Source organism: Danio rerio, chromosome 4, assembly GCF_052040795.2.
Source record: "Danio rerio strain M-AB ecotype USA chromosome 4, GRCz13ab, whole genome shotgun sequence".
In the NCBI taxonomy this organism is placed as follows: domain Eukaryota; kingdom Metazoa; phylum Chordata; class Actinopteri; order Cypriniformes; family Danionidae; genus Danio; species Danio rerio.
The window spans coordinates 73,834,799-73,859,117 of NC_141024.2; the positions used below are offsets into that span (position 1 = coordinate 73,834,799).

At 35.3% G+C, this 24,319-nt stretch overlaps 2 protein-coding genes and 1 long non-coding RNA gene across 15 annotated transcripts in view; 2 read left to right on the forward strand and 1 right to left on the reverse strand.

Moving 5' to 3' along the window:
• slco1d1 (solute carrier organic anion transporter family, member 1D1) overlaps window positions 1-24,319 on the reverse strand; it is a 790,174-nt gene that overhangs the window by 226,015 nt on the left and 539,840 nt on the right. The gene's annotated exons all lie outside the window — the stretch shown is intronic.
• slc2a13a (solute carrier family 2 member 13a) overlaps window positions 1-24,319 on the forward strand; it is a 173,170-nt gene that overhangs the window by 85,710 nt on the left and 63,141 nt on the right. For all 13 annotated transcript variants that reach the window (XR_015481695.1, XR_015481693.1, XR_015481694.1 and 10 more), the window contains one exon: window positions 19,173-19,281. Coding sequence is in view for 4 of the 13 variants with exons in the window: in NM_001442743.1 (NP_001429672.1) it covers window positions 19,173-19,281 (109 nt within the window). In the remaining 9 variants the exon portion in view is untranslated. The remainder of the gene's footprint in view (window positions 1-19,172; window positions 19,282-24,319) is intronic.
• LOC147845308 (uncharacterized) lies at window positions 11,806-16,404 on the forward strand. The gene is made up of 3 exons (XR_015484327.1): window positions 11,806-12,478; window positions 13,304-13,689; window positions 14,071-16,404. It is a non-coding gene; the product is annotated as an uncharacterized LOC147845308 (long non-coding RNA).

Here is a 24,319-nt window from a genome sequence, read left to right on the forward strand (position 1 = left end):
CACAGTTGGGTCTGAACGTCGCACTGTGGAGTTAAAAGAGAAATAGTGTGGTTTAATGGTGTAAAATGTTGCAGCTCTTTTAACAGTCTCAGTGGCGCTACTTGTAAAACGCATGTTGACATGTTTTGACACGTTCGAGCATGAACTCGGTTAGAATCCAGCGTCTGATGAACTCTTTCTTTTTTTTTCCCGCTACATATCAGATTTTGCCAACTATTTATCACGAGAAAGACAAGTAGGAATCATCAATGAGTCTGTGCATCGTATTTTATTTGCATATTTTTTAAATGGAAATGTTTCTGATTCACGCATGCAAATTCATCTTCAGATAGTGTCTTTATAGCAATGTGCGTGCGGTAGATCGCTCCCATTACAATGGGAAAAACGGCGACCGCTGCAAATTGCGATTTAATGTTTGGTCAACTGTATGGTATGGAAACCTTATATACCTGCTAGATGAGCCCGTCTCATACAGCTGCCATTGCAAGGCTCAGACACTTTGTAGAGAGGAATTTAACACAACTGCCTCTAGGAGTCGCCAATGGAAATAAAACAGACACGCACAAAAAATGTGCGTACAACAGCCATGAAGCTGCCGTGAAGCTGCGCACATTCCCACGTTCAGTTCATCGTTAGTAAATCCAAACGTGAGCGATTCTGAGCGTGAAACCTGGCGTTGATACATGAGGCCCCAGACGCGCACATTCGCATGTTATTTAAAATGAAACGGTTCAGATGGCGCTTTGTGGCGCAGCAGAAATGAGTCGTGGCTGGGCGCCACGGACAGTTACTTACTTGCGAATTCTAAAATGATTGGCGCTGCGTGACGCCGAGCGGCGCTTCTGGTTTGCGACCTGCTTTACGTTCTTGTCGCAGCACTAGTGGCACCGGAATTAGGCACTGAAATTCATAAGCTGATTCGGTCCACTGCATACCGGTTACAAAGGGTTTCGGTACCCAACCCTATTCTTAAGACCTTTTTTAAATTTATTTATTTATTTATTTAATAATTAACTTTTTCTCTCAGTTTCAAAAACTATACTTAAGCACGGCACAGAAACAGAACTCATAGAATAAGAAAAGCTACATTATTGCTGTTTAGGGCATTTACAAATAAAAGGATTAAAACAATTTAAGAAAAAGGAAAATGCAATATTTTACATCTTTGATTAATATTTGGAATACTTTGATTACCTTAAAGGGGCGTGGTTAGCACTGTGGCCTCACAGCAAGAAGGTTGCTGGTTCGAGTCCCAGATTGGTGTTTCTGTGTAGAGTTTGCGTGTTCTCCCCGTGTTGGCGTTGGTTTCCCCCGGGTGCTCTTGTTTCCCTCACAGTCCAAACCCATGTGCTATAGAGGAATTGATGAACTAAATTGTATAAGTGTCGAGTGTTTATGCATGTTTCCCAGTACTGGGTTACAGCAGAAAGGGCATCCGCTGTGTAAAACATATGCTGGATAAGTTGGTGGTTCATTCCGCTGTGGAATAAATAGACTAAGCCAAAGGAAAATGAATGAATACCTAATAACACATGGCTAGAAAAAATACAACAGGAAAAATAATATATGGTTAAGCCCTGAAACATCTCTGCACAGCAAATATACCTGTAATTACAAAATCTGCCTTGTGATAATCAAATCATCTGACATTTGTATTTCCAGATCCGAGCAGAGGTCTTAAAGGATCACAGCTTCAGGCTGACGGCTCTAGTGAGAGAAACCGCATGAAATAAAATGTGAGAAAGACAAAGCCAGACCGTCTCCAGGGCTTGTCTTGGAAACCTAGCAACCAGTCGCCCGGGGCACTTTCGCATAACTAACCAGATGCCAAAGAGTAGCGGAGTGACTGGAACCTCACACAGAAACCATTCGCATACAGTACATGATGGGTCAGAGTGTACGGTTGTGTTCATCAGAGATTTAATGAACACACTGAATCGCTGTCATTCGAGAATAAGATTGTACGGCTGTTTGAATTGAAAGTTGCGATCTTTTGAGGATTAATCGAGCACCTCCTGATCAAATTTAGATCACCCTTTTGAAAACAGGAGTTAAATAAGAAGGGATTGTGCTGGGCTCACACCAAATGCAGAACACCGTGTCACTTGCCCTAGTTTACCCGCGGAATGTTTTTGTTTTTGGATGGACTTGAGCGGTATAGATGCTATTGTGGCAAACGTGACACACATTCTGCGGCGTTCGATGATAATTCGTCTACATTCATGCATTTGCATTTACTTTGCATGCAACTTGCGTACGTGAATATTTAATTCCGCATTTGATGTGAACACAGATTTCATGCTAAAACAAACAAAAACCTAAACGTTCACTCAAATTTTTTTTTAAATCGAGCGATTGCCAAACACAAGACCCTTGATTTTACTTATAAAAAAGATTTTCTATCTTCAAAACATGGTCATAGCCCAAAACAACTCAATGGTGTGTATTACTATTGATCTGCAGGTGGCAGTAGTGAGCTTGTGGGTCTTGGGCCATCACAGACGTGTTCAGTTTGCTTGGTAGTTCACTTCTTAAAGTGTTGTGTTTTGCTATGCAGAGTGCTCGGGTTTGAGTCTGTTAAAGCAAGCTTCCCAATAAGAGTTTCAAGAGTTCACACTTATTGTGTGACAACAGGTTTGGCATGCTGTCCCGGGAGGCAACCCTGAGCTCGGAGATAGCTGAGCCCAGGGCTCCCGCATGTGAGGGGAGTACGAGATCAGGTGGTTCTCGAGCTCCCCCTGGCAAAGAAGAACGGAGGAGAAGAGGTAGATGGGGGGTTTCTTCGTAAAAACGAAGATAAGGAAATAGTTCTAGCTTGGCTACTTATAGTGAGTTTGGCTCAATCTGATTGGCTAGCTAATGCATGCAGATGAGTGGCCAGCTGCTGTCAATCACATCACGTGGTACTCTCGAAATTAGTTTGTGAAAACCATGTCAAATCAAGGGTAACATATGCTGTCGCAGTGCTTTTTTCTCTCACGTCTGCCTTTGAAAACACTATTGGTTGGGTTTAGTTCAGCGGTGAACTTGCACAAGAAGGACGTTTATCTGAAACGTACAACAAAAATCATCAATGTGTATACAGCGCCCTCTAGAGGTTTTGTCATCTAAAACGCATAATGAAACGTACCTTGAGGAATGTATTTAAAGTTTTGCTATACATATTTATGAAATAATTTCGTCAACTCATAAATAACAAAGCTGACAATGAAATAATAAAAAAATGGCCACTTTGCACCAAAAATTCCACTTGCTAGCATAAATCCTAAGGGTTCTTGACATGTGAAACAGATATTACCGTACGTACCGAATGCGGCGAGAGCGTCATAGTAGCCGGAAGTCATTCATATTCAATGACAGTCAGCGCCGAAAATCGGCGAGGAGCTGCGCGGCGTGGGCGTCGAGGAGAGTTGAAATCAAGTCAACTTTATGGTAATGAGCTATGACAGTTCGGCAGCAACCAATCAGAATGAAGACGTCCACCGCTTGATAGGAGTTCAGAGAACACAGACCTGTGAACTTTGCTTCCGACCACAGTTGTTCCCAATGGTTTGATGATTGCGGTCGCCGGATTTTCAATTATTTACAATGTTTTCTTACAGAAACATGCATTAAATAACTTACTGATGTGCATTAATGTTATATATATTTATCTTTAAAAAGCGGGAATCTCACGGGACGTGACAGTACAAAACAGTACAGCTGCTTCAGGATATTTCAGACATATGGACACATATTGGATAAATAGAGCAAAGCCGCACCACACGCAACTTGATCTTCCATTGTTATATGAATTTGATAAGAAGTGCGCAACATTTTCACGCTAGAAACATGTTTAATGCAGGAATGTAACTGATAATGCTGCAACGCCTCCTTTAAATACGAGATCAATGTAGCCAGTTTTGACGCTCTCGCCGCCGGAGCTGAAGGCAGACAGTGTTGTTGCCAGGGCGGCCAGAGTGACCTTGGACGCTCTCGCCGCTTTCGGTGTGAACTTAAGGTTAGGCTGTCTAAAGTTTGTCACAACTAGAAATGGGACGATAACCGTTTTCAAGGTATACTGCGGTTTGGAAAAGTCAAGGTTTTAAAAACGACAACATTTTCTGTAATACTGTTCCTTTGGTTTGCGTAATGTGTTTATTTACATTTTATTTTAGCACAACGGTATCTCCAGCAGAAAATCTATCCAAAGATGCCATGTTAAATTGTGTGTTTTTGAAACTAAGGCAGCAGAAGTCAATGACTCATTTGAATTATTCAGCCTGACATGTTTACTGTTTAAAAATAAATAAATATAGACGAGAAATCGTTCAAAAAATAAAATATATCGTTTTCACAGGGGAAAAAAATGTTTTTTATCCAGACCTAAAAATAATATATTTTCAGAGCAGTAATCACAATACCGTGATACCGTAATATTTTTTATTAGAATACCAGCCCATGCCTAGTCACAAAATTCGTCTAAGTGTTGCAAGGGTGTTTATGGGAGAAAAATACACATTCGCTATTGAGTCGCCTCTCAATGACACAAAAGTGGTCAGCCGACTCGTATAGCAAAATAGATGCTTGATTAGAGACTCGATTTCGAATTTGAGTCGATTTCTGATGGAGATTTGAGGTGTGATTTCTTCTCTGACAACCTTATGGATTATGGGTGTCTTTGTTGATTGTTTGGTCAGCTGGTGTCTTTTCTGGTGCTGCTAGTCATGACATCGAACGCATAACACAATTATCAGGGTGTCTTAAAAAGTCTTAAATGACTTGAATTTAAAAAAACAAACTACATTTTAGGCCTTAAAAAGTCTATGAAATATTGTATTGCAGTTGTTAAATAGTGTTAAAAATGATTTAACAAAACGTATTAAATTAACAAAACGTGTTAAAACGTATTAAATGTTTTATCTATATTTTTTAATATTATCTATTTTATTAACTGTGCATGGTACAGTTATCTTGCTTACAGTAATATTTGTTTCAAAACGTTCTCCATGCATTTACCTGGTGAGTACACTGATCCGGACATACAGTTAGTTTATAACTTGGTCACACTTTATTTTGATGGTCCGTTTGTTGAATTTAAGTTACGTTGCATCTACATGCCAACTAACTCTCATTAGATTATAAGTAGACTGTTAGGTCGGGGTTAGGGTTTGTGTAAGTTGACGTACTTGTTAAGTTTCTTCCAGCCTGATCTCACGAGAAAACGTAAGTATTTTACGTTTTGCATTTAACCGACTAGAAGAAACCAACACAATCTCACGCCAATTCGTAACTTTTTCATTTAGTGGCTAATTCGTACGAGTTCAGTTGTACGAAATTGTACGAATTTAAAAAGGAGGCGTGGCACCTAACACCACCCCTAAACCCAACCGTCATTGGGGGATGAGCAAATCGTACTAAAATGAGGTGAAGTATGAACGAATTATGTACGAATTAGCCACTAAATGAAAAAGTTACGAATTGGCGTGAGATTGTGTTGGTTTCTTCTAGTCAGTTAAATGTCTGTTGATGAGCAGAATCAGCAGATATTAAGCAGTCAGTCTACTAATACTCAAATGGACCATCAAAATACAGCGTTACCTATAACTTTTCTATTGTTTTCTTTTAAAGAAAAGGTATGTTGGAGAAAAATGCGCATATATACAACTAGAGTTTGCTTGTTTTGAGACATTACATAAAATATGTGGTGAGGAAATAGCTGAATTTGATCGATGTTTTGTTTGGTTTATTTGTAATAAGGTCTCTCCTGTCATATATCGTGATGTGAAGGATTTTGCCCCCATAATGGTTTCTTACCTTGCCGTGGTGTTTAGATTTTGAGGATCTTTTGGTCTACTTCACTTTTTCATGCAGGCCCTATTTAAGTGATTTCTTGATTGCGAACAGGTGTTGTAGAAATCAGGCCTTGGTGTGGCTAGAGAAATTGAACTCAGGTGTGATTAAACCAGTGATGTGTTATGATTTAACGGGGGGAGGGGCTTTAAAACTGCATGACGTGTTTACGTATGTTATCTTTGACTAATATTTTAACCTGTTTGATGATCTGAAACATTACAGTGTGACTAACATGCCAGACAAATAAGATATTATTATTGAATATTAGTTTAATATCTCAAAAACAAAAACAGCAGATTTTTAACTAAATTTTCTGCCGAAATAGCAAAAAACGTCTGCAGATTCTGCTTGACCCTAGCTGTAAGTCTGTTATTTTTACTAAAGAGGAAATATTATTTGAGTTTATCACCACAACTATAGAATCTGTATTATGCTTTTAAAAAAACGGCTCAGGATCGGGTCTGTATCGGTCGATAGTCAGAATTTTGGTATTGGGATCGGAACGGTTAAAAAAAAAAAAAAAAAGGTATTTATTTTAGGGACCGAGCACCGAAACAGTTCGTAGGCCCTTTTGGAATTGCTCCGTTTCTTCTTTTTTTCTTCTTCTTTTTCTCCGAAACGAATTGCGATTTTGAGGGTCTACACATGCCTGAAAACTCACGAAACACTGCACACGCCCCAGAAGTGGCGATAATGTAAATTTGTTATGGGTTCCGGAAGTGGACGTGGCAAAATTACTCAACAGCGCCACCTATGCACATTAGACGGACTGGCCCCAGAGCTACGCTTCGTGCACATGCACGAAAATTGGCACACGTCAAACATGCCAACAGCTACAACAAAGTCTCAAACCCAACAGGAAGTCTGATATTTTTACCTTCCTGCGCCAAAAAATGTGGCGTTTTTGCCGTTTCCAGGCGCTGTATTTTAACGAACTCCTCCTAGGGATTTTATCACATCGACATCAAAATTGGTTTTGTCATCTAAAGGCCTTGGCGATGTTAAATTGCGAAGATCTACAGTTTTCGTTTATGGGCGTGTCCATGGCAACCTCGCAAGCTTTGACGATTCGCCAGGAAACAGGAAGTTGTTATAGCTCAGGCATGCATCGTCTGATCTGCCTCCTCAAAATTCACATGATAATGACATAATAAGAGTCCTGCCCTAAACACGTTTACATGCCAATATCCAGATACAGTTATAGCGCCACCTGCTGGCCACAGGAAATGACTTGTTTTACAGTGCAACAAACTCCTCCCACAAATTTTATCGTGTCAGCACCAAATTTTGGGTGGTGTTATCTGAAAGCTCTAGCGATGATATGTTGTGAAGATCTAGTAGGGCGTGTCCATGGCGGCATGACAAACCTCAGTTCTTCGCCATGAAACAGGAAGTCCTTATAATTCAATCACACAATGTCCGATTGGCCTGAAACTTCACATGGTTGATAAGATTCCTCTCCTGAACACATCTACACGCCAATATTGAGTCACAGTTATAGCGCCACCTGCTGGCAGAAGAATGTTTGGCATAAATGTGTCATTTTTCTCAGCTTTTTAATATATATTGGCTTAAATTAATATTGTTCGCTTTTCTCTGTCATCCTAAGGCCACCGGGTGGCGGTGAGCTTTAATTTTAAATTTTTGTTTGTTTTTCTTACTATTCAAGGTGTCATTCTTCAGTTCTTCAAAATGCTATACTGCAGCATAGCATTAACTCATAAACCCGATCTTCAAGTGCTCTGTAATGCTTTAAATCCTGTGTTTAAGTGTTCGTTTTATTTACCGTAAGGAGCTCCTGTAGCAGCACTTGATGTGTAAAATGACCTTCACTTAAAGAAGCCACACTAGTCAAGAGTGAACACTGTAATTGCTCCTGAAGAAAGGAGTTTTTTTTGACTGGTGTCACATCAATTTAACGTAATTGGGATTCCTTGACGGTGAGGATCAAAAGGGAGAAGAATTACCTTCTCATTATAAAAATATCCGCATGTAGCCGAGGCACATCTCGACGCTTCAGTGAATGTGTCTACCCTTGATATTAGCAGAGCGCAAGCCCAACTCGCCAAGTGGCTTCCACTGAGATCAAGAGGAGATTTCTGTCAGGATGACAGCGAATATAAGAGCGTAAAGTAGGTTACGAGAAAACTGCATCGCCTTTCTTCATATTGGCTGTATTCATATTGGAGAAGCTAATGCTAATTACTACTACCCATGCTAAAGTCACATAGATTGACATATATATGAGTATATGTGTCAAATTTTGAATTTTTTTAGGCTTAAAGGGGACTTATTATGCAAAATTCACTTTTATAAGAGGTTTAAACACAGGTCTGTAAATAAACCCAGCTTTTAAATTGTAAAATTTGATTGATTTTCATTTTTATAATCAGACTTGACAGACCTGGATTGGCTAATCGGGAGGACCGGGAGAATTCCCGGTGGGCCAATCCTTTTTTTTGGCAGCGAGGGCCGGTGTTCCTAGCTGCTTGCACTCTCAGTAGTCGCCCTTTTTTCATTTATTTATTTATTTGACCATAGCATCACTCCTTTTATTCATTATTTTGCCATAGCTCCACTCTTTTTATTTCTTTTTTCTCGCAGCCCCGTAAGCAAAACGCAGCCTGCAGGTTAATGACGTAACTGTTATTCGACCCCAAATAACGGCACCATAGTGAATATAAGAATGAAGATTACACCTGCTGAATGAAAATCAGATGATTCACTACATTAATAAATCTGACATAACTTGATCAGAAATCTAAAAAGGGGAGAAAAAGATTAAGTCGTCAATAGAAGGTAATACTGTGGTTAAGAGTTATCCAGATAACAGTGCAATACTTATTTTTTTATTCCAAAAGCACCAGCATAACAGCGCCATTATGGTCCAGTGGTCAGGATGTTGCGTTATGATGCAGCTGACCTGAGTTCGAACCTCACCAGAGTCTTTTTTATTTATTTATTTGTTTTTTTTAAGTTAAGACATGTAATACTGTTTGTGTTACTTATGTAGGTGTACATATTTTATTTTTTTATGTGATCACCGTTACAAAGGACTGGATATCTAAAAAGAATTTAGCACAGATTCTGTATTCATATATTGCAGGAAAGGACAGTGTGATGTTTTAAAGAATAGTGTTGGAGATTTATCTACCCTTTAATCCTCCCATATTTACGAAAAACATTTGAAGTTCTAAAGCAGCTGTGTCCTTGAAAAAGACGTGATCGTGCCATTAGAAACTGAATTGGAAATGACCTGATTTTACTATAGTCAGCCGTAACCTGAGGTGGGCCGGTCTAAGGCTTGAAACTCAAGGGGCCCTATCATACACCCGGCGCAGTGGGGCGCAAGACGTGGCGCAGTAGTCTTTTGGTAGTTTCAGCTTGGCGCAAGAGTGGTTTTGAGGCGTTGCCCTACGCTGTTTATATAGCAAATGCATTAGCGATCATATGTGCGCCCATAGGCGTTCTGGTCTAAAAAGGAAGGCGTTCTGAGGCGGACCGCTGGCGCGTTGCTATTTTGAGAATCTAAAATAGGTTTTTCATTAGACCAAAACTAACCCGGTCTAAACTCCAGCGCAGAGTTGCGCCTCGCTTACACACTGCTTAATACGCACAAGAGAGCAATAGGCAAATATCTTTACATATGAAAAAATGTAAATATTAAGGATATATATAGGATATAATAAGAATAGATATAGGATATAAATATAAAGGATTAAAATATTACAAAACATATTATTTACTAGCCTACATAAATATGAAAAATCACTGCTTTTATGTCTTCTTCATCTCGGGAGGCTTTTTCAGTTTTTTTCATTCATAACAGTTTGCTTCTGTATAATGTTATTATTATTAGCAGTATTATTTATTATATCCATATTTATATTTGTTTTATTAAAAACAAGCTTAGATTTGCCCACATGCTGGTTTTAGACCATATGTGGCACAGCATGTGTTTTAGGATATAACTCAGGTTTTTGAGCACACTTCATTATTATTGTTCATTTATTCGTTTGCTGGAAATTAGAACTGAATTTAGAAATAGTTTTGAAACTAATATTTGCGCTTAACAAACAAAAGTATTTATTTATAGACTAATTGATGTCTGTGCGTAAAGGTTTCCCTATCCAAGAGCGAATGTGAAAGTAGATCCATTATCTCTCATTCTCACGCAGTAGATGCTCTGTTTAACAGTTTTCTGATAAAAAACTGACAACTGTTACTGTTTGCTTGTGAAATGCTCATTTTTCCCAATTAGACTTACTTTGCGTCCTGTAAATAGCGAATGCGCTCTTGGCGCAACGCAGCTGGCTCTTAAAGGGAATGGGAGATGAGACTTTAATTGGTTTATTCTCAAAACACACCTATAACTCATTAAGAAAATAAACTCAACCCTTTTAGACTATGCGCCACGGCGCAAAACAGGTTTTCCCGTCCGTAAATGAGCAAAAATGCGTTCTGACACGCCCTGAAAGCGTTTGCGCCCTGCGTTTTGCGCTCTGCGCATGGACCGTCAAAATAGAGCCCAAGGGCTGAAAAGGAGTCCCACTCCAGCCCTGAGACTTGATGAAAACAGTCTGCAGAAACACTTTTATTGACATCCTCTCATTGTACGTGTCATCAGAAGAGGAAAGCCCCGCCCACTAGTGATGATCTATCCCCTTAATTAGAGGAATGATCAACCTATGTCACACATGATGTCACACAGGTTACTGATTGCAAAAAAAGAGCGGTTGCAATAGCAAACATGTCGAGTTGAGCGGTAGGATGCCAAATTTTACCGTACACCACACTGCTTTAATGCCAACCGCAGACATCTTTGGCTAAAAGGGAGCTGAATGGAGTGAGGACCTAATTAATAATGCTGGACTCTGCAGTTATATCACGGAAGTTCACGCTATGCTGAATCATACTCATTACTCGTTTTTGATTGCAGCAATGATTTCAGCAAAAGAAGTTCAGTATGGTGAATTAAACTGCGGACCTGAATGCTCAGAATGAAATGTAAACTTGTACGTTCACATGCTCAGCCGTTGGCTGTCAGAATGCAGTTGTACTGCTTGTTGATGATGATCCAGGCCTTGTACAGCTCTGTCTTCTTTCCTTGTCTTTGGCTAGGCAGAACCTCGGTTTTTAGCACTACACGGTGTTGAATCTGGTAACCATGGAGCATTATTTGCACATGACCACACATAACAACATTGTAGGCATCCAAAGACTTTTAACTTGTCTGTTGTAAAGTCACTTGAAGCTTCAATGAGATTGTATATTTGGCGCTGGATGCTCGGCCATTTCGTCTTATACAATATCCATTGTGAGGGTGCTGTCGCAAATGGACCTGTCAGACGAACTCCGCTCACTTTAACGTTACTTTTGACGAATCACTGTGCTTATCAATGTGTGACAAGCTGCTATAATACGCTGAAAGCATTATGTAAATAACATATATAATATGTAATCAATATACTTTATTTCTAAGACGACGACAACAAACTCCGCATCGGATGTGATTACCTCGCTGTAAATGCGAAAACTCCCGTTTTTTCCTGCATCCTCGTTGCCCGCGCGTCCTGAATGTTTACAAACATGGTAATTCGTCAATACTGACACACAGGCATCTGTAGCTCCGCCCTCTTTTTAAAAGAACACTATCTCATTTAAATTTAAAGCGGCAGTCACCAAAACAGCACAAGGGTCAGTTTCAGAGAGTTATAAAACATTATCTGCGTGATATTTTCTGTAAATATAGCCTTAATGTTATAGTGATATTAACGTACTGCAAACTGAGTAACTACATCATTTTGACTACGGTACGTCTTTCAAAACTGAACGAGTTCGGCTGATAATACGAACTAACTTTGCCTCTGAATAAACAAACAGAGAACACTGATCACACACTTACCAAATCTGTAGAGACAGGACAATCAACACCAACTAGAGCCGCGTCTTTTTTTTTTGTTTTTTTTTAAAAGAAGACGATCGGCAAATCTCGACTCATCATTTCCAGATGTGAAAAGCTCTCGCGTAAAAAATGTTCCTTACAGATGTATTTCTGTCACATGCACTGTAGTCCAAACGTGAATCCAGCTGCGCTCTCATAGCGGGAAATGAAAGCAAAACCTTCGTTGCAGCACATTTATAAACACAACACTGATGACCCCTGTCTCCAAACAATACTTCTTCTTTCTCTGGCTTTGGCGTTTCTCTTCGAAGTGATCATGCATATTAATGTAGTTGCACCTCATTCCCAACAGAGTCATGAATTGTTATGAGTTAATGCTACACACTCAGAGACGTCAAGGTGTACTCGCAGGTACAGACATCCACTTTCCACACTGGAATGCACGCAAGTATCTAATCACCATGACGCAGCTTTAAAAATTAGTTTCAAACCGAACGAATTTGCTCGAAATAACGCGAAAACAACCTATTTTCACTTTTTAGTGAGATATTTGTGTCCTAATTGTGTTTTTAGCAGCGTCGGACACATACGACTGTCAACATCTTAAAACATGTGTTTTGGTGTTTCGTGACCCTTTTAATATTTTGAACGATCATGCTAGAATCATGCTAGTAACATGCTAATTCATGCTAGAATCATGCTAACAACATGCTAATTCATGCTAGAATCATGCTAACAGCATGTTAATTCATGCTAGAATCATGCTAACAACATGCTAATTCATGCTAGAATCATGTTAGTAACATGCTAATTCATGCTAGAATCATGCTAGTAACATGCTAATTCATGCTAGTTCATGCTAAAAACATGCTAATTCATGCTAGAATCATGCTAAGAACATGCTAATTCATGCTAGAATCATGCTAACAACATGCTAATTCATGCTAGAATCATGTTAGTAACATGCTAATTCATGTTAGAATCATGCTAGTAACATGCTAATTCATGCTAGAATCATGCTAGTAACATGCTAATTCATGCTAGAATCATGCTAGTAACAAGCTAATTCATGCTAGAATCATGCTAGTAACATGCTAATTCATGCTAGAATCATGCTAGTAACATGCTAATTCATGCTAGAATCATGCTAGTAACATGCTAATTCATGCTAGAATCATGCTAACAACATGTTAATTCATGCTAGAATCATGCTAACAACATGCTAATTCATGCTAACAACATGTTAATTCATGCTAGAATCATGCTAACAACATGCTAATTCATGCTAGAATCATGCTAGTAACATGCTAATTCATGCTAGAATCATGCTAGTAACATGCTAATTCATGCTAGTTCATGCTAACAACATGTTAATTCATGCTAGAATCATGCTAACAACATGCTAATTCATGCTAACAACATGTTAATTGATGCTAGAATCATGCTAACAACATGCTAATTCATGCTAGAATCATGCTAACAGTATGCTAATTCATGCTAGTTCATGCTAACAACATGCTAATTCATGCTAGTTCATGCTAACAAACTGTTAATTGATGCTAGAATCATGCTAACAACATGCTAATTCATGCTAGAATCATGCTAGTTACATAATAATACATGCTGGAATCGTGCTAACAACATGCTAATTAATGCAAGAATCATGCTAATTCATGCTAGAGTCATGCTAATAACATACCAATTCATGCTAGAATCATGCTAATTTATGTTAGCAACCACCTAGCAACCACTCAGAACACCCTAGCAACCACTCAGAACCCTCTAGCAACCACCTACCAACAACCTAGCAACTCCTAATTGTGTTTTTAGCAGCGTCGGACACATACGACTGTCAACATCTTAAAACATGTGTTTTGGTGTTTCGTGACCCTTTTAATGTTTTGAACTATCATGCTAGAATCATGCTAACAACATGCTAATTCATGCTAGTTCATGCTAACAACATGTTAATTCATGCTAGAATCATGCTAGTAACATGCTAATTCATGCTAATATCATGCTAAAAACATGCTAATTCATGCTAGTTCATGCTAACAACATGTTAATTCATGCTAGAATCATGCTAGTAACATGCTAATTCATGCTAGAATCATGCTAACAACATGCTAATTCATGCTAGAATCATGCTAGTAACATGCTAATTCATGCTAGAATCATGCTAACAACATGTTAATTTATGCTAGAATCATGCTAACAACATGCTAATTCATGCTACTTCATGCTAACAACATGTTAATTCATGCTAGAATCATGCTAACAACATGCTAATTCATGCTAGTTCATGCTAACAACATGCTATTTCATGCTAGAATCATGCTAACAACATGCTAATTCATGCTAGTTCATGCTAACAACATGTTAATTCATGCTAGAATCATGCTAACAACATGCTAATTCATGCTACTTCATGCTAACAACATGTTAATTCATGCTAGAATCATGCTAACAACATGCTAATTCATGCTAGTTCATGCTAACAACATGCTATTTCATGCTAGAATCATGCTAACAACATGCTAATTCATGCTAGTTCATGCTAACAACATGTTAATTCATGCTAGAATCATGCTAACAACATGCTAATTCATGCTAGAATCATGCTAACAACATGCTAATTCATGCTAGTTCATGCTAACAACATGTTAATTCATGCTAGAATCATGCCAACAACATGCTAATTCATGCTAGAATCATGCTAACAACATGTTAATTCATGCTAGAATCATGCTAACAACATGCTAATTCATGCTAGAATCATGCTAGTTACATAATAATACATGCTGGAATCGTGCTAACAACATGCTAATTAATGCAAGAATCATGCTAATTCATGCTAGAGTCATGCTAACAACATACCAATTCATGCTAGAATCATGCTAATTTATGTTAGCAACCACCTAGCAACCACTCAGAACACCCTAGCAACCACTCAGAACCCTCTAGCAACCACCTACCAACAACCTAGCAACTTCTAATTGTGTTTTTAGCAGCGTCGGACACATACGACTGTCAACATCTTAAAACGTGTTTTGGTGTTTCGTGACCCTTTTAATATTTTGAACGATCATGCTAGAATCATGCTAGTAACATGCTAATTCATGCTAGAATCATGCTAGTAACATGTTAATTCATGCTAGAATCATGCTAACAACATGCTAATTCATGCTAGTTCATGCTAACAACATGTTAATTCATGCTAGTTCATGCTAACAACATGCTAATTCATGCTAGAATCATGCTAACAACATGCTAATTCATGCTAGTTCATGCTAACAACATGTTAATTCATGCTAGAATCATGCTAACAACATGCTAATTCATGCTAGAATCATGTTAACAACATGCTAATTCATGCTAGTTACATAATAATACATGCTGGAATCATGCTAACAACATGCTAATTAATGCAAGAATCATGCTAATTAATGCTAGAGTCATGCTAACAACATACCAATTCATGCTAGAATCATGCTAATTTATGTTAGCAACCACCTAACAACCACTCAGAACACCCTAGCAACCACTCAGAACCCTCTAGCAACCACCTACCAACACCTTAGCAACAACCTAGCGACACCTTAGTAACCGCCTAGCAACCCCTTAGCAAGCACTCAGAACACCCTAGCAACCGCCTACCAAGAAACATGCAAATCTATACTAGAAACTTGCAAACATATATGTACTTTACTTATCTATGTCGACTGTTTCAAAACTACTTCAGTTACACTTTTAAACCACTTCAAACTTTCAGACTCGGCTTTTCAAGCCACCATAACGTTTGTCCTCAAACTTTAATATCTAGTTATATCTAACAGACAGTTTTTGGTCTTCTAAATCTATTGTTTGTTCTCGGGTGTGTTCTTTTGTCAGTGAGTATCTGACAAAATATCGAAAAACCAGTGAACATCTTGGTTTTCCCCTCATCAGTGTGGAGTTTTCCTCAACGCTCAATCAGTTTTTGAGCTGTAAAATCAACAGAAGGGTTAAAGAGGAGACAGATGTCTCTCCTACACCCAGTGCAATCACATTATGGGCGCGCGGATGTTTCAGCGGTTTCCTTTGGAAGTAAGGATTGCATGTCTGAGCGAATGAAGTTAGCGGCTCATTAAAAGTGTTTTTTCCCCTCTGTTCAGTCCCGTTCTGAGAGCTTCATGAATTTGAGTTTGGAGAGGTAATCGAATGAGCGTCTCTGGAGAAAATCCAGCCGTCCTCTGACAATAATATCAAGCAAACACAGAACCGCTTTACTCCCAGCAGGAATTTATCTGTGAGCGTATACGGACTTTGAGGAATAATAAAACCTGAAATGGAAATTCTGTAATCAGCTTCCTATCCTCGTGTCGTTTCTGAACACCTGTGCACATGTTTTACTCTTCATATTTCTCATGACGTTCTCCCTGTGTTAACTGTGAGTGCTTGTAGTTCTATTAGAAATAAAAGACGCATGTACCAGTATATGAATTAAGTTCCACAGATGAACATTTTAACTTCATATCTTTCAGAGATAATAATTTGGTTTCAAATATTATGTTTATCCTTTGCTGCTCTTGGAAGAGATAAATGGCAAAATTATTACTTTATTTTATTTATATAGTATTAGAAAAGCTTTTGCGCATCTTATATATATGTATATATATGTGTATATATATATATATATATATATATATATATATATATATATATATATATATATATATATATATATATATATATATATATATATATATATATATATATATATATATATATATATATATATATATAAAATATATATATATATATATATATATATATATATATATATATATATATATATACAGTTGAAGTCAGAATTATTAGCCCCCCTGAATTATTTGCGCCCCTGTTTATTTTTTCTAATCATAATAGTTTTAATAACTCATTTCTAATAACTGATTTATTTTCTCTTTGTCATGATGACAGTAAATAATATTAGACTAGATATTCTTCAAGACACTTCTATACAGCTTAAAGTGACATTTAAAGGCTTAACTAGGGTAATTAGGGTAACTAGGCAGGTTAGGGTAATTAGGCAAGTTATTGTATTATGATGGTTTGTTCTGTAGACTATCGGGAAAAAATTGGCCTAAAGGGGCTAATAATATTGTCCCAAAAATGTTTTTTTTTTTTACAATAACTGATTTTATTCTAGCCGAAATAAAAAAAATAAGACTTTCTCCAGAAGACAAAAATATTATCAGACATACTGCGAACATTTCCTTGCTCTGTTAAACATAATTTGGGAAATATTTAAAAAAGAAAAAAATATCAAAAGGGGACGAATAATTCTGACTTCAACTGTATATATTTCTCATTGATAAGCAATAAGATAAATCAATAAATAAATACATAACAATAAAAATAAACAATAACAACAACAATAATAAATAATATTAATAATAAAACAAATGATATTAATAAACAATAATGATAATATATAATAAAATAGAAAATAATATTAAACAATAATTATGAACAATAAAATAATATAATAATAATAATAACAATAAACAATAATATTAATATTTAATAATAATAAATTATACTTAATAATAATAAACAATAATAATATCATTAATAATAATAATGACCATTAATAATAATAATAATAAACAATAATAAAGACCATTAATAATAATAAAAATAATAATAAACAATAATAAAGACCATTAATAATAATAATAATAATAAACAATAATAATATTATTCATTAATTTTTTGGCTTAGTTCTTTAATAAAATAAATAATATCAATAATAATAACAAATAATATTGATAATAATAAACAATAACAATATTATATAATAATATGAATAGTAATAAATAATATTAAACAACAATAATATTAACAATAATAATATCATTAATAATGACCATTAATTATAATAATAAACAACAATAATAAAAATAATAATGTTATTCATTCATTTTCGTCTTAGTTCTTTAATAAAATAAATAATGTTAATAAATAATAAAAATAAACAATCTTAAAAATATGAATAATAATAATAAATAGTATTAAACAATAATAATAATATATAATAATATTTAATAAAAATAAATTATATTTAATAATAATAATAAAAACCACAATATTAATACTAATAAAATAATAATACTAAATAACAATAATAAAAAACACAATAATAATACTTAATAATAAGCAATAATAGTATTATTCATTTATTAATTTTCTTTTCGGCTTAGTTCCTTAATAATAATAATAACAACAACAAATAATATAATCAGCAACTAATAATAATAAATAATAATAAACAACAAAAACAATAAACAATAATAATAATCTGTCCAAATATGAACTAATATCTGCTATTCAAAATATTTGACAATACTATACAATACTGTCACGTTAGCGTGATCAAAACAGAAACAAAAAAACGGGAGTAGAATCCAAGTGCAGTTTAATATATTATTGTGCAGAGAAGGTGACAATAATACAAAAATCCAAAGTGCAAAGTAACAAACAAAACAAACAAACCAGGAACTCAATCAGATAAAACTCTAACTAGATCTTAACAAGAATAACAGGATACAGACTGCAATCAGGAACAAACATACTGATATAGACGAACGGCGAACTGACAAACAGAGGTGGAATGGTTGAATATAAAGTCCAGGTAATCAACGGGGAAACAGAGACAGCTGTGTTTGCAATCAGTGTAGATGACAGACCGGATGTGTGCACGAAAGAACGTATGGAAATGTAGTTCTAAGCCACTGTAGTTTGCTGGGAGTAGCTGGTGAACTACAGTGGCATCTTGTGAACAAAAAACAGTCATGACACAATACTATGACAAATAATACAATACTATGACAACCTATTTAAAAATATATTTAATTAATTTTGAATGAATCATCCATACAACATAGTACGTCATTTGATTCAAGCTGAATCAAATTGATCTTTAAACCATACGTTAGCTACATTTTCATTTAGCAGTGTTTTTATACGGAGAGAAGAGTGTTTCTGCAGGTGGTTTGTTAAGCCCACTCACCAGTATTTGTTGGAATAACAACAATATTTTATTTTATAATGTGACCGATGTGAAATTGCCACTTGCGTGACTTTGGTAAATCAAATCAAATAGTTTGAAAACGTTGACACACATTTCCGAGTATCTTTACATTCGCCATTTGCTCGTTTCCTCTTTATTGGATATATTTTGAAGCATAGAAAGCCTTATTTTTTGATCCGCAAATGGAACCTCATCCTACGCTCTTGACTCCTCCGTAGCTCTCAGATCTCATTTAATCGATTAAGCATAAATAGGGATTTAACAGGGGAGCTGAGGTATTTCTTAATAAGACATCTGAGTCACTCTTTCCATTGATGCGCGGATGACGTAGATATGTGTTTACATGTGTTTGTGCAGAGGGCCCGGTGATCTGGCGCATGCTGACCTTCCCTCCGGCTCGCCGTGCTCTTATTGTGGGCTGTGGACTGCAGATGTTCCAGCAGCTCTCTGGCATCAACACCGTCATGTAAGCCTCGCTTCACTTCTCAGGTGCCTCCTGATCAATAGGCTTAAATCGATAGGGCTCGACTGCTCTACTATTTATAGACTGTTAAGACACAATATATATTTCATTCTTTAGGGCATGTTGTGCAGTTTTTCTAGGGTAAGACACTGGTAACATCGCCAATTGAATGCCAGTTAAGGCTTTTCTAACCCTAAGTATTTATCAACTCTACATAGGAAAGGGTTCGGGATCACTTTATTTGCTTACACTTTGTTTTAAGCTGACATAGTTGCATTCATTAAACTACTGAGTGATATTACCTAATTACATTTACATACAATGTGCCTAGGATGTGGGTTACAGGCCCTGTAGCCGGCCTGGTGAAAGGGGTGGACTTTTTTTTACAGTTATACGCCTCAGTTTCCTATCTTATACGCCTCTATGAGATTTAAATACTGCATTTTAGTGACTTTTTTTTGCTGTTTGCACTTTTTGATGGACTAAAAATATTTCAAATATATTTAAAAATATTATTGTTAAATTACAGAAATTCAACAGAGGTTGAATTACAGAAACTTACCAGAAATTTCAATTGAAGTTTATGTCTGTAATTTATTGTCCGTTTTTTTACAGTAAATTTCTGTAATTAAATATCTGTTATTATACAGTAAATTTCTCTAAAATCCGTTATTTATTTTACAGTAAATTTCTGTCATTTAATAAACGTTATTTTACAGTAAATTTCTCTAATTTAATATCTGTTATTTTACTGTCAATTTCTCTAATTTAAAATCCATTATTTTACGGTAAATTTATTAATTAAATGTCCATTATTTTACAGTAAATTTCTCTAATTTAATATCATTTATTTTACGGTAAATTTCTGTAATTTAATATCTGTTATTATACAGTAAATTTCTCTAATTTAATATCCGTTATTTTACAGTAAATTTCTGTAATTTAATATCCGTTATTTTACAGTAAATTTCTCAAATTTAATATCTGGTATTTTACTGCCAATTACTCTAATTTAATATCCATTATTTTACGGTAAATTTATTAATTTAATGTCCATTATTTTACAGTAAATTTCTCTAATTTAATGGCCATTATTTTACAGTAAATTTCTGTAAATTCATATCTGCTATTTTACAGTTTCTATAATTTAATGTCCGTTATTATACAGTAAATTTCTGTAAATTTAATGTCCATTATTTGAGTACATTTCTGTAATTTACTGTCCGTTATTTTACAGTAAACTTCTGTAATTATTATCCATTATTTTACAGTAAATTTCTGTAATTTAACATCCGTTATTTTACAGTAAATTTCTCTAATTTAATATCTGTTATTTTACTCTCAATTTCTCTAATTTAATACCCTTTATTTTACGGTAAATTTCTGTAATTTCATATCTGCTATTTTACAGTAAGTTTCTATAATTTAATGTCAAATTTTTTGAGTAAATTTCTGTAAATTTAATATCCATTATTTGAGTAAATTTCTGTAAATTTAATGTTCATTATTTGAGTAAATTTCTATAATTCAATATCCGTTATTTTACAGTAAATTTTTGTAATTTAATGTCCGTTTTTTTACTGTAAATTTCTGTAATTTAATATCCGTGTTTTTACTTTAAATTTCTGTAATTCAATATCTGCTATTTTACAGTACATTTATTTAATTTAACGTTCATTATTTTACAGTAAATTTTTGTAATTTAATGTCAGTTTTTTTACTTTAAATTTCTGTAATTTAATATCTGCTATTTTACAGTAAATTTCTGTAATTTAACGTTCATTATTTTACAGTAAATTTTTGTAATTTAATATCTGCTATTTTACGGTACATTTTTTAAAATTTTACGTTCGTTATTTTACAGTAAATTTCTGTAATTTAATATCTGCTATTTTACGGTACATTTTTTAAATTTAACGTTTGTTATTTTACAGTAAATTTCTGTAATTTAATATCCGTTATTTTACTGTAAATTTCTATAATTTAATATCCGTTTTTTTACTGTAAATTTCTGTAATTTAATATCTGCTATTTTACAGTACATTTATTTAATTTAACGTTTGTTATTTTACAGTAAATTTCTGTAATTTAATATCCGTTATTTTACTGTAAATTTCTATAATTAAATATCCGTTTTTTTACTGTAAATTTCTGTAATTTAATATCTGCTATTTTACAGTACATTTATTTAATTTAACGTTCGTTATTTTACAGTAAATTTCTGTAATTTAATATACGTTTTTTTACTGTAAATTTCTGTAATTTAATATCTGTTATTTTACAGTAAATTTCTGTAATTTAATATCTGCTATTTTACAGTACATTTATTTGATTTAACGTTCGTTATTTTACAGTAAATTTCTGTAATTTAATGTCTGTTATTTTACTGCACAATTTCTGCAATGTACATTATTAAAAAAATAATACTCAGTACACAAATTTTCTTTACGCAGGAGCCCAAACTGATTCAAAATGCACTAGTTGTTTATTCACATTAGCTGAACGTAAATAGCAACCCCACTGAAGTGTGTTTTCCACTTCGTGCTCTCTCGTCTTCCCTTCTCCTTATGCGCTCAACTATTTTTCCGAGCGTCATAAACAATCTGGGAGTGTGTGCTGTTGCTAGGCGACCGCTCATGGCAGAACGACAAGTGTTTATGGAAGGGAGAGAGAAAAGCGTGTGTTTACGGATCCTCAGCTGTCATTCTGGAGGATGACAGGTCATGACAGATGGACCCCAAAACGACACTCTCCATCAATCAAACACCTTCATTCCCGTCCTTCTGTCGCTGTACATTAGTCTCTCCAGAACAGGTTGAGACAGGCAATATTGCGGTTGGAATTGGCAGGTACACTCTCGTATACACACCGATGAAGCAGTGTATGTACCGCAGGTCAATATGGTAACAACATTAACTAATGATTATCGCCGTACTTTTGCAGGTGGTTGATTATGTTACGAATTGTTTTAATTATGCAAACGACGAGTTGATTTCATTAAATATTTACTCATTTGAATACATTTCTAGCACCAAAACATGAACACCGGGTGAGTTCATGAACAGAAAAATATTTTCTATACAGTTATTATATACACTCGGCGGCCACTTTATTAGGTACACCTTACTAGTATTGGGTTGGACCACCTTTTGCCGTCAGAACTGCCTTAATCCTTCGTGGTGTAGATTAAACAAGGTACTGGAAATATTTGTCAGAGATTTTGCTCCATATTGACATGATAGCATCACACAGTTGCTGCAGATTTGTCGGCGGCACATCCATGATGCCAATCTCCCGTTCCACCACATCCCCAAGGTTTGGAACTGGAACCAGTCTGGCCATTCTCAAAATGTTGCAGATTGAAATAATATCCCTTACTTCTTTATTTTAAAGAAAATACAATACTGATATGAATATAACGGTGTCATGGCAGTCTTATAAACAAACCCTTCCACCAAAAAAAACACATATTTAAAAAAAAAAAAACAGGAGCAAACTAATAAATCCCACAAGAGAAACACTTAAACAGTGTATTTTGCATGTTTTCTTTACATCAGACAGATTCAAGCATTTAAATAAAAGGCAAAAAGCCTCAAAACTGACAGGTATATGAAAAAGCAGTGTGCTTGCCTGATGCGCTGTTCGGTATTTACCCACAGTCCCCCTGCTCTTCAATCGTTTGCAGGCTGTCAGATGTCAATCCCTTGCACATAGGCCGTCTTGTTGTGGGAAGTGTTGTCTGTCAAGCTTAACCTCTGCGAGAAGCTTTTGTCAATACCGCTCATGGAGCAAATGTCTTGGGGGGCCGTGTGCCGATTTTATGCCAGTCGGAAATATTGATTCGGCTCAGACGAAGCCAACAGCGCTTTGAATGACTAGCAATGGATGATTTTTGCCTTGATAACACTGTGGTTACAGCAGAAGATGACACTGTTTTCACTTTTTTAATGTCCCACAATATGTGGCATGTTATTATTTTCAAATTTTTGACCAAAGCAGTAGGATGGCCTGAAATATGAGTTGGAAAAAAAAAGGTAATGGCTACACTGTAAAAAAAACAAACTAATTTTACAGAAAATATCCTTAAATTTTTTACAGTAATTTTTTGTCATTTCACATTATATTCAAAACTTAGTAAAATGACAAGCAATCTCTCTAAATTAACCGTTTGACTTTCATTTTAGGTACTTTATTATTAAAGACAAATGACTGACATTTGTGTTTTTTATACAGGGAAATTACAGTATTATTTATACAGTATTTCTTCTGTTATTTTAAATTATATGCAAAAGTTCGTAAAAATTACAAAAATTATCTTTAAATTAACAGCTTGACTGTTATTTTATGTACTATATAAGTAATGACAAATTACAGCAATTTGTCTGTTTTATACAAAAAAATTGACGTATTATTTACAGTGTTTTTTTCATGTTTTTTAAGCACATTTAAAATTACGTAAAATTAAAGTAATAAATTGTAATTACTTGCTCTGTGAAAAAAATTTAAGAAAATCGTTAAAAAAAAGGTCAAATGACTGGCAGCTACGGCTGTAAACAAAAACCATTAAATTAAGGTAAAATGTCTTTGTTGAAATAAAGTGCAAAAAATAATAAATCCGCAGATATTTTCATTCAAATGTTTACAGAGAAACACTGTTATTTTACAGACTTTTCCTAGATTATTACCATCAAATCAATAAAGTAACACACTAAGAGCGCTCACATGCACCTGTTCTGGATTCTGCTGATTGCACACACACAGTCGGAGGATCGTTATGAACTGATTACATGCACTTTAAAAGCAGCACAGACGCACACACCAATTGCTTAGTCTTGTTATACTGTTAATGTGAACATTATGACGCAGTTATTTTACTGTTAATTGTTTACGTTGTTTGCTGCCGGGACTGACCATTTGCCTGTTATTTGACCATGACTCTGGATTCCTTGCAAAATGTTACATCTGTTTGCCCCTGTGTTGACTGTTGCTCGCCTTTGGATCTGCACTCATTTGTCAGCGTCCCCTTCACGTTACAGTTCCA